This window comes from Hippoglossus stenolepis, chromosome 5 (genome assembly GCF_022539355.2).
Source record: "Hippoglossus stenolepis isolate QCI-W04-F060 chromosome 5, HSTE1.2, whole genome shotgun sequence".
In the NCBI taxonomy this organism is placed as follows: domain Eukaryota; kingdom Metazoa; phylum Chordata; class Actinopteri; order Pleuronectiformes; family Pleuronectidae; genus Hippoglossus; species Hippoglossus stenolepis.
Genome location: NC_061487.1, coordinates 24,671,015 through 24,681,847, shown reverse-complemented (window position 1 = coordinate 24,681,847; position 10,833 = coordinate 24,671,015). Strand labels below are relative to the sequence as shown.

Below are 10,833 nucleotides of genomic sequence, written 5' to 3'. Positions count from 1 at the left end.
TGATCCTGGAGGGCTGCAGTATAAACGCCACCTCCTCCATGTTAGTGGTCGGGACATGGACCAAACTAAAAAGCTTTAATGTAGATGTCATAATTTTTCTAGGTTGATTTCTGTCCCTTTAGATGCTTTTATCACACTTTGTTTAAATGTTCATGTTTCAGATTTACTTGATCTTTGTTATTTGATTAACAGCCGACACTGACTCGTGATTGGTCGAGCTCATGTATTGGTTGGACCTAATTACTGCAGCTCCTCCACAATCACCACTGCACAGACTCTGGCTCCAAATGATGTTAAGACTGCAAGATGATGGAATCAGTTTCCAGGATGTTGGCTTTATTTTGTACAGTGGGAGGAAGTGGAGACATGTTGTCCATCTTTATTCACAGACTATGGTTAGAACAAACATCTGAAGCTGAAGGTTTTCCACTGTCACCGTATATATCTGCATTGGTTAACTTTCACTTTGGGAAACAGTTTATATTAATGTGTAAAAGTATTTTTTGTAAGTGTTTGTCGACAGCAAATTTGGAAAATCTTGAGTTCCGGGTGAAAACGGGCTGTTCTGTCTCAGGCCGAGTTGATTTTAAAGGGATTTAATTTTTGTAGCTTGTCACCGTCTGAAGACTCAACGTTGAGCCAGAAAACTGAATGTTTATTTCTTATGTTTATTTTGATGAAATTTTATTAGAAACCTCAAAACCAAAGGGGCCATGTCTGTGGTTTGATCCTTACTAATAAATCATTTTCTTATTTAGTGCGAAGGTGACTGCAAACTACTGCAAATTAGACATCTTTACCAAAATTATACCTGTTTATGTGAAGATATCAAAAGCTAAACACTGTAAATGTGTCGTAAGAAGTACAAAACAAACCTTTTCTTGAAAAAAAGAATTTATTGACATGTTTTCACAGGTACTTGTAGTTTGCGTTGAGATAAAAAAAAAGCTTGAGTCTGTGAACTCATGACTGGGTGAGCTCCATCACTTTGTTCAGGATGCTCTTCTGTCCGTATCGTACCTGCAGTGCGTTCTGCTGCCGGCTGTTCAGTCCACCGAGCGCTGCCTTGTCCTCAATCAGCATCCGCTCGCTGACCGAGGCTCTTCCCTCAGCCACAGCGTCTCCGTACGAGCCCAGAGTGAGACGGGCGGCTTCGTGGATCAGCCACTTCCACGAAGACTTCAACTCTGGGAGGCCCTCGTTAGAGAAAGCCAGGGTAATCTTCTCCTCTTCCTCGTCGTCTTCCTCCCACCCTTCGTTTTCTTTGAAATCGGAGAACTCTTCCCTCGACATGCCCAGCACCTGAAGACAACAGAAATCCATCAAATAGAGTTCCTTGAGGTTTTGTGCAGTTTATAATCAAAGCCCTGCTGTGGTTTCTCTCTCACCCTGAGTGCCGTGTGCAGCTCTGTGTCCGTGAGGCAGCCGTGTTTACCAAAGACAAACGCTGCCTTCTCCTGCATCATCTGACTCAACAGGTCCCACATCTCCTCCATCAGCTGCAGATCAGGATCAGACTGAATCCCTGCGAGGAGAAGAGCATGAGATCACTGAGGGTTCTACACTTCTTCGTCTCTCACGTGGACTCTGTGGTCACTACTCTCACCTCGTGTGGCCGCTTTGTAGAGGTTGTTGAAGGGGATGTCGGCTGTGTCGTTGCTGTTGCTTGGATACGGTTCTGTGAAGCCGTACATGTGCAGCAGCTGCCAGTTGGCCATTTGCCCGTAGGTGTTGAACACCTCCTCACCTTTGTGAATGGGGCGAACGCAAACCATTTTCAGAGTGTCCTGAGAAAATGAAAACAAGGTTGTTGGTTGTATGAGAAACTGACTAAACAATAAACTATCAAATCAAAACGAGTCCCTCAATATTAAACTGGGAGCTCACCGGTGTGAACTCCAGATTGGCGTTATGATTCGACACATGGTTTAACATGTCAGCCATGGGAACCATCATCGGTGGGTTGGGGGCCTTCTCCTCTTCTTCATCCTCCTCTTCAGCACCCACCTCCTCGTCGTCCTGAGGCTCTTGGAAACTACAGAGAGAAATAGGAAGAACATAAACACAGTGCAGATAGGATTTTCACATGAGTGTGTGTGTGTGTGCTTCTCATGCTCACTGACCTGTACGCCATGACAAAGGCCACCAGCTGTGTGTACAGCTCCAGTGTGTGTGTGCCGGGGTTCCAGAGGTCAGGATGCTTGGCGATGAAAGGCAGGACCACGTCTGTGTATTCGCTGCAGATGTTCGTCAGGTCTGTGTCCACAGCCTCGGGGACACCGGTCCCCTTCAGGATTCGTCCTCGCTCCACTTTAGACCTGAACAGGTGAAAGATGCATGTCACACTTCATCCACAGAAACATGTAACGCTCTGACGTAAACAACTCAGGGAAACGGTTTCCTACCAGAACATGGGGTGGTCCAGTGTCTTGAAGTCCGTCCACAGAGAGAGGTAGGGTCTCCACTGGGACCGTGAGGACGTGTACTCGTACAGCAGAGACAGCAGCAGGGGAACCCAGCCTGAAGAGCTCTCCAGAGACAACTTCTCTGGAAAGGAGAGGAGAAGCAGATGTTACAGACAGAGGGAACATCAGTCTATAACTTATTTGTAATTTGAACAGTTACCTTTCTCCAGCAGAGCAGAGACCTTGGTGGTTCCCTGGTGGAGAAGAGCTGATCTGGGGATGGTGAATAAAAGTTCCCCCTCTTCTATGTCTTCCTTAGCCAGCATCCCATACTCTGCAACTGTCCCCTCTTTACTCACGTACACCTGCAGAGAGAGAGAGAGGGGGGGAGGGGACATCCATCCTCAAGTTCTGGACCAATCAAACTACAGATAATGAACCATCTGACCAGAGACTTCCTGTCTGACAGGACCTGACTTACCTTCTCACTGAGCACCAGGTTGACCGTGTTGCACCACTGTAGAAAGTTCTGCAGGGGACCGAGCTCTGAGGCTTCATCCACCTGTCAACAACACACACAGGGTTAAACTACTTGTGCTTTAACAATTATATAAAGTTTATATTACGTTTAATTAAAGGACAAACCACTTAAGATCAATCTCATCTCGTTTATAAGACATAAACATATTCAAACAGAAGCTCTACCACACTCAGTCACATCCGTGTTAAGTTTTACACACGTGCTTTAACACAAAACATGCAAGACACAGAATAGAAGTCAGAAGTTATTAGTAAGAAGCAGGATGTTGTAAGATGAATAAAAGATGGTTTATTCCACTGTGAGGAAGCTTTAAATGACGATATGAGAAGATGAATTCATTATATGATTAACGTGATGTAGTTTTCTCAGCTGCTGCACAAGCACAGTGCTGCACTGATGAATAGTTTGCTAACTTGTTTGGTAGCCCACGTGGTAATTTACAGCACAATAGCTGTTAGCATGCACGGCTAATAACACACAGCTGAGTTTGTGCAAGTAGCTGTTAGCATGCACGGCTAATAATACACAACTGAGCGTGTGTAGCTGTTAGTATGCGCAGCTAATAAAGCACAGCTGAGCCGTGTGTGTGTGTGTGTAGCCGTTAGCATACGCAGCTAATAACGCACAGCTGAGTTTGTGCAAGTAGCAGTTAGCATGCACAGCTAATAATACACAGCGGAGTGTGTGCAAGTAGCAGTTAGCATGCACAGCTAATAACACACAGCTGAGCCGTGTGTGTGTGTGTGTGTGTGTAGCCGTTAGCATACGCAGCTAATAACACACAGCAGAGCGTGTGTAAGTAGCTGTTAGCATGAGCAGCTAACACACAGCTGCGCGTGTGTGCAGCGTCGCTAGCGTGTTCTTATATTCAAAGTAATGAAAGTTTTAACCTTGAATCGTTTCGCTTCTGTTGCCATTTTGAAAATGTAACGTCAACACGTGGACGGTACGAGTTCTGCTACAGGTTGAACTAGCTCGATGCTAACAACAGCTAACTACGGCAAGCGGTCAGGGACAAACGCGATGTGCGCCTGCGTGACGCGCCTCCCTCTGATCACTTTCTGCCGCTCACCTGTCCGACAGGTTGTTGTGCGTTCATATCCACTGACAGATTTCACCAAGCACCGCGGCTCGTTGGTCTAGGGGTATGATTCTCGCTTTGGGTGCGAGAGGTCCCGGGTTCAAATCCCGGACGAGCCCTTCTTTTCCCTCCAGGGGGGTCACAGGGATTCGAACATATGACCTTTCAGTTCCGATCTCCGGATCGTCACCACAAGCTCTGCGAATGACGTGAAGGAGCAGCTGTAAAACCACGTTGTGTTCTACTACACTTATGCTCAATGTTTTCCTTTTTAAACCAACTTTATTTATAATAGAATAATAATAATACATTTTATTTATGGAGCACCTTTCATACGTGAAATGCAGCTGAAAGTGATTTACAATCAAATCAAAGACATGAAATATGATGGATCAGTAAGAACACGTTAGCAATGAAACAACGACTTAGGATAAAAGCATAAAACCAAAAAAAGGTATACAAAATATAAAATAAAGACAATGGTGTTTAAAAGTGTTTATAAAATGAAAAGCAAGATCATAGGAAAAGGTCTTGAGTTGTTTCTTCAAACTATCAACAGAAGCTTGTCTGATGTGCGGTCGGAGTTTGATCCAACCCAAAAACGTTTTCACAGGTGAAATCAAAGCTTTTTCATATCTCAACAATATTTTCGCTTGAAAAATAAGTGGATTCAAACAAAAAAAAATTTGCTTTGCCCCAAAGCTGTTTGACACATGTAGATGTAAACATTATGGAATAAAAAGCTGAATTTCTGAACCCAGACGTCTTTAGTGAACAACGAACAACACAGGAATCTACCTTTCTGTTCTATTGGTTTTTCAGGGGACTTTACTTTCACACTCATAATAATAAATAAATCCGCTCATGCTCAATAAAATAAAATATTGTCAGAAGATCCTATACTTCAGATACAGAGTAAATATGACAGATCAACACCATCACATCCGAGTTACAATCAATCTGATCAATTCAACAGGTGAAAATAAACAAAAGCTGAACACAACCAGTTTATTTTATTCAAGGTTTATAATTGTTGAAGTGTTAATTCATCTATGCTTATTGTTATCAGCATTAAACTGGGTATTAAAGATGTTTACAGGTCTGGATCATGTCTGTCATGCACAGTGAACAAATTAATGACACCACTAGAGGGTGCTGTTGGACCAGATGAAATGTGGAAACCCACACTGCCACATCTTCACTAAAAGAGTCCAATTACATGTCTGGGTCCTGAAAAAACACAGATCTGCACAGCTGTGCACTGGCTCGTTGGTCTAGGGGTATGATTCTCGCTTAGGGTGCGAGAGGTCCCGGGTTCAAATCCCGGACGAGCCCTTCTTTTGACCTCTGAGGGTCTCACACAACTAATAAACTTAATATAAAAGACATGAGGAGAAACAAGAGGCTTCAGCTGATGTTGGTCAAGTTGTGAAAAAGCTGCACATCACTGAGTTAACCATCGTGGACTATGATCACAACAACACTGCTCGATATACAATATGTCTACTCACATATTCTACCATTACTGACAATAACTTTCTCTATCAGACATTTTCTGAAGTATGAACACTTTTTGGATCTTTGGATTATTAGTCACAGAAGTCAAACCACTAAAGTTAATGTCTAAGGTGAATACATCTGTTCACACTGATACAATAAATGAACACCAAGAGGATTGTGAATCAAACAAAAAACATAATATAATCAGATTTTACTTTACAGGTCACCTTTTAGTCACAGCTGAGAATTCCCCTCTCTATTCTCAGTTACTTTCTTTAACATGTTACTCGCTGGTTAAAGCCATTTTACCACTTATCCCTTTAGAGGTGGTCGGGGGGAGGTTAACTGTATTTGAGAATTCGAGAACTGAAATGATCAATCTGTCAGTGACTCTATGTGTTGATCGATAACTGATACATAGTAAAGACTGATGTGTGAAGCTGTTGTCTTGTGAAAAGGTTTAATAATTCTGTATGAAACCTGGAGTGTTTGTGATGTATCTTAAACATTATTGTCACTTCTTATTGTTGTATGAATTGTGTTGTCGTCACAATCGTAACATGAATTTGGAAACAAGGCCGCAGGTCTGAGCAGAAAACCAAACTTAGTTTGAAGCATGAACAGGTCTGGGTCCTGTCTGTCATGCACGAAGAACATTATAATGAGACCACTAGAGGGAGCTGTTGGACCAGATGAAATGTGGAAACCCAAGCTGCCACATCACCAGTTTGAAGAGTGCAGTTACAGGTTCTACAACAATGACAGATGTGGACACTTGTGCACTGGCTCGTTGGTCTAGGGGTATGATTCTCGCTTTGGGTGCGAGAGGTCCCGGGTTCAAATCCCGGACGAGCCCTTCTTTTGACCTCTGAGGGTCTCACACAACTAATAAACTTAATATTAAAGACATGAGGAGAAACACGAAGCTTCAGCTGATGTTTGTCAAGTTGTGAAAAAGCTGCACATCACTGAGTTAAACAGTTCTGATACATGCAAACAGGAAAAGACTGATCACACCTGAGAAGTTCAGACACTCAGATAAATGCAGATCCTCACATTCAATCAGGAAAGAAAGAGGATGAAGATAAAATTAAAAAACAGGGAGTTGAGAAACAAATGTGACTTTTCCAAGAACACAGCAGATGCATGAGAGTTATTCTCCTGTGTGTACGAACCTTTATTCAAATAAATGTCCGGGCTCCTTTTGTACTGAACCTTCCTGAGACGTCCCATTCGCTCGCCTATCTATGTATCTATAATCTATGAATCTATTATTATTAAATTTCATTTTAAGCATGAACAGGTCTGGGTCATGTCTGTCATGCACAAGGTGAAACATTATGAGACCACTAGAGGGTGCTGCTGGACCAGATAAAATGTGGAAACCCAGACTGCCACATCTTCACTGAGAGAGTTCAATTACATGTCTGGGACGAGAAAACACACAGATGTGTTTATCTGTGCATTGGCTCGTTGGTCTAGGGGTATGATTCTCGCTTAGGGTGCGAGAGGTCCCGGGTTCAAATCCCGGACGAGCCCTTCTTTTGACCTCTGAGGGTCTCACACAAATGACAAACGTAATATAAAAGACATGAGGAGAAACAAGAGGCTTCAGCTGATGTTGGTCAAGTTGCAGAAAAGCTGCACATCACTGAGTTAAACAGCTCTGATACATGCAAACAGGAAAAGACTGATCACACCTGAGAAGTTCAGACACTTAAGTGTCAAATCAGTTATTAAGATTTATATCTAGTTCTGCCAGGACAGAAGAAAACATCTTGCCACTTGAACACAGCAGATGCATGAGAGTTATTCTCCTGTGTGTACGAACCTTTATTCAAATAAATGTTCAGGCCTCGTTTGTACTGAACCTTCCTGAGACGTCCCATTCACTCACCTACAACAACAAAGATTGAAAACAAAAGAAAAAACAAGAATTTTTACATTCATTTGAAAAACGCACAAGTACAAATGATTGGCATTTCAACACAACAAACTGAACTGATAAATCAATCAGGTGAGTGACTGCATGTGTGGATCAATAACTGATCTTTTAAAGACGTACATATACAATTGTCCACGTTAAGTTCGTACAGTAAGAATGATTCAACAGACTCATGTGTGATGGTGTCGTCTTGTCAAAAGGTTTAATGAACCTGAATGAAAGTGTTGGACCACGTGTTTTGATTGTGATGCCAACAACCTTGTAGAGTGAAAGTCTCATCAGCAGCCTGGTGAACCTTAAACTTTATTATCAGCTCTTATTGTTGTTTTGAAACTTCTTGTTATCATAATCATAACAACATCAGGAAACAAGGTCTGAACAGAAAACTACAGTCTGGACAACAGTGACTCCTTCTCAAATGTAACAATGTTTTTATTAATCTGTGTCTATGGATAACATTGTCAAACGTAGTTTTAAGGATGAACAGGTCTGGGTCCTGTCTGTCAAGCACAATGAATAAAATAATGAGACCACTAGAGGGTGCTGCTGGACCAGGTGAAATGTGGAAACCCAGACTGCCACAGTCCCACTTTGAAAAGTTCAATTACATGTCTGGAACGTGAAAACACACAGATATGAACATCTGTGCATTGGCTCGTTGGTCTAGGGGTATGATTCTCGCTTAGGGTGCGAGAGGTCCCGGGTTCAAATCCCGGACGAGCCCTTCTTTTGACCTCTGAGGGTCTCACACAACTGATAAACTTAATATTAAAGACATGAGGAGAAACACGGAGCTTCAGCTGATGTTTGTCAAGTTATAAAAAAGCTGCAAATCACTGAGTTAAACAGTTCTGATACATGCAAACAGGAAAAGACTGATCACACCTGAGAAGTTCAGACACTCAGATAAATGCAGATTCTTACATTCAATCAGGAGTCAATACAGTTATTAAGATTTTTATCTCGTCCTGCCAGGACAGAAGAAAACATCTTGTCACTCTTACTACATCACAGACAATGTGACAACAATCACACTGATGGTTTTGTTCAAATAGACGAGAGGCTGCAGATTGAAACACATGTTCACACAGAGATTATAAAAGAACACAGGCAGGAAAGAAAGAGGATGAAGATAAAATTATAAAAAACAGGGAGATGAGAAACAAATGTGACTTTTACAAGAACACAGCAGATGCATGAGAGTTATTCTCCTGTGTGTACGAACCTTTATTCAAATAAACGTTCAGGCCTCGTTTGTACTGAACCTTCCTGAGACGTCCCATTCGCTCGCCTACAACAAAAAAGATTGAAAACAAAATTATTATTTTTATATAAATTTTAAAAAAGCACATCTACAAATGATCGGCATGTCAACTTAATGTTGTTTTCAAATTTCTTGCTGTCACAATCAAAACCACATCAGGAAACAAGGTCTGAACAGAAAAGTAAAGTCTGGACAACAGTGACTCCTTCTCAAATGTAACAATGTTTTAATTTATCTATGTATCTATAATCTATGAATCTATTATTATTAAACTTAATTTTAAGCATGAACAGGTCTGGGTCATGTCTGTCATGCACAAGGTGAAACATAAAGAGACCACTAGAGGGTGCTGTTGGATCAGATAAAATGTGGAAACCCAGACTGCCACATCTTCACTGAGAGAGTTCAATTACATGTCTGGGACGAGAAAAAGCACAGACCTGTACAGCTATGCATGGCTCGTTGGTCTAGGGGTATGATTCTCGCTTAGGGTGCGAGAGGTCCCGGGTTCAAATCCCGGACGAGCCCTTCTTTTGACCTCTGAGGGTCTCACAAAAATAATAAACTTAATATAAAAGACATGAGGAGAAACATGAAGCTTCAGCTGATGTTTGTCAAGTTGTGAAAAAGCTGCACATCACTGAGTTAAACAGTTCTGATACATGCAAACAGGAAAAGACTGATCACACCTGAGAAGTTCAGACACTTAAGTGTCAAATCAGTTATTAAGATTTGTATCTAGTTCTGCCAGGACAGAAGAAAACATCTTGCCACTATAGATGTAGACATACATTGTTCATTGTGTTGTTCAAATAGATGAGATGAGGGGACCTAAGATGCCACATCACCAGTCTGCAGCATTTTATTACAGATGTTAGTAGAGTTAAGATTAAGTTAATGTCTAAGTTAATGAAAGTCGCAAAGACTGATGTGTGAAGCTGTTGTCTTGTGAAAAGGTTTAATAATTCTGTATGAAACCCTGAAGTGTTTATGATGTGTCTTAAACGTTATTGTCACTTCTTATTGTTGTATGAATTGTGTTGCCGTCACAATCGTAACACAAATTGGAAACAAGGCAGCAGGTCTGAGCAGTAAACCACAAGTTTACTGGTCACAGAAATCTAAAAGAATTATGTCTATGGAAAACATTATTGAACTTAGTTTGAAGGATGATCAGGTCTGGGTCATGTCTGTCATGCACAAAGAACAAAATAAAGTGACCACTAGAGGGAGCTGTTGGACCAGATGAAATCTGGAACCCCAAGCTGCCACATCACCAGTTTGAAGACCTCAGTTACAAGTCTGGGTGGGAATAATGATAGATGTGTACAGCTGTGCATGGCTCGTTGGTCTAGGGGTATGATTCTCGCTTAGGGTGCGAGAGGTCCCGGGTTCAAATCCCGGACGAGCCCTTCTTTTGACCTCTGAGGGTCTCACACAACTAATAAACTTAATATTAAAGACATGAGGAGAAACACGAAGCTTCAGCTGATGTTTGTCAAGTTATAAAAAAGCTGCACATCACTGAGTTAAACAGTTCTGATACATGCAAACAGGAAAAGACTGATCACACCTGAGAAGTTCAGACACTCAGATAACTCCAGATTCTTACATTGAATTAAGTGTTGAATCAGTATTAAGATCTTTATCTCATCCTGCCAGGACAGAAGAAAACATCTTGTCACTCTCACTACATCACAGCCAATGTGACAATAATCACACTGATGGTTTTGTTCAAATAGACGAGATGAGAGGCCTGAAGACGCCACATCACCAGTTCACATCAATTTATTACTTATTACTTTATTCTTTAAGTTAGGATTAAGTTCATGTCTAAGGTAAATGAAGAATGCAAGGCTGAAATCTCAAAACATATGTTCACACTGATACAATAAGTGAACACCAAGAGGATGGTGAGTCAAACTAAAAGACCCAGGGAGTTGGGAAACAAACATGACAGATGGATACAAAGGATGTAAAAGAGATGAGAGTTATTCTCCTTTACCTTTATTTAGGCTGCTTCAAATGGATCATACGCATGTTCAGGCCTCGGTTGTACTGAACCTTCCTGAGACGCCCAATCTGTGACAAACCAGA

The 10,833-nt window shown here is 41.6% G+C and overlaps 1 protein-coding gene, 1 long non-coding RNA gene and 7 other non-coding genes across 9 annotated transcripts; 7 read left to right on the top strand and 2 right to left on the bottom strand.

Moving 5' to 3' along the window:
* Window positions 1-876: 876 nt before the first annotated feature.
* On the bottom strand, window positions 877-3,984 carry setd6 (SET domain containing 6, protein lysine methyltransferase). The gene is made up of 9 exons (XM_035156078.2): window positions 3,837-3,984; window positions 2,887-2,967; window positions 2,626-2,770; window positions 2,406-2,547; window positions 2,124-2,318; window positions 1,888-2,035; window positions 1,607-1,787; window positions 1,389-1,525; window positions 877-1,302 (listed from the first exon to the last, which is right to left on the bottom strand). The coding sequence occupies exons 1-9, from the start codon at window positions 3,861-3,863 to the stop codon at window positions 964-966; spliced, it is 1,395 nt and encodes a 464-aa protein (XP_035011969.1). The 5' UTR covers window positions 3,864-3,984; the 3' UTR covers window positions 877-963.
* Window positions 3,985-4,074: 90 nt separating this feature from the next.
* trnap-ugg lies at window positions 4,075-4,146 on the top strand. The gene has a single exon. It is a non-coding gene; the product is annotated as a tRNA-Pro (tRNA).
* Window positions 4,147-5,290: 1,144 nt separating this feature from the next.
* Window positions 5,291-5,362, top strand: trnap-agg. Its single transcript has one exon. It is a non-coding gene; the product is annotated as a tRNA-Pro (tRNA).
* A 949-nt stretch (window positions 5,363-6,311) lies between these two features.
* Window positions 6,312-6,383, top strand: trnap-ugg. Its single transcript has one exon. It is a non-coding gene; the product is annotated as a tRNA-Pro (tRNA).
* A 611-nt stretch (window positions 6,384-6,994) lies between these two features.
* Window positions 6,995-7,066, top strand: trnap-agg. Its single transcript has one exon. It is a non-coding gene; the product is annotated as a tRNA-Pro (tRNA).
* A 1,058-nt stretch (window positions 7,067-8,124) lies between these two features.
* Window positions 8,125-8,196, top strand: trnap-agg. The gene has a single exon. It is a non-coding gene; the product is annotated as a tRNA-Pro (tRNA).
* A 195-nt stretch (window positions 8,197-8,391) lies between these two features.
* LOC118110016 lies at window positions 8,392-10,822 on the bottom strand. Its single transcript, XR_004696887.2, has 3 exons — window positions 10,742-10,822; window positions 8,698-8,763; window positions 8,392-8,440 (listed from the first exon to the last, which is right to left on the bottom strand). It is a non-coding gene; the product is annotated as an uncharacterized LOC118110016 (long non-coding RNA).
* On the top strand, window positions 9,193-9,264 carry trnap-agg. The gene has a single exon. It is a non-coding gene; the product is annotated as a tRNA-Pro (tRNA).
* trnap-agg lies at window positions 10,077-10,148 on the top strand. Its single transcript has one exon. It is a non-coding gene; the product is annotated as a tRNA-Pro (tRNA).
* Window positions 10,823-10,833: the final 11 nt, after the last annotated feature.

Coding starts and splice junctions, on each gene's coding strand:
- setd6 (XM_035156078.2), bottom strand. CDS start 3,863: ATGGCAACAGAAGCGAAACGATTCAAG. Junction 2,319..2,405: donor CTGGACCACCCCATGTTCTG/GTAGGAAACCGT, acceptor TCACCTGTTCAG/GTCTAAAGTGGAGCGAGGAC. Junction 1,303..1,388: donor AGCTGCACACGGCACTCAGG/GTGAGAGAGAAA, acceptor TGTTGTCTTCAG/GTGCTGGGCATGTCGAGGGA.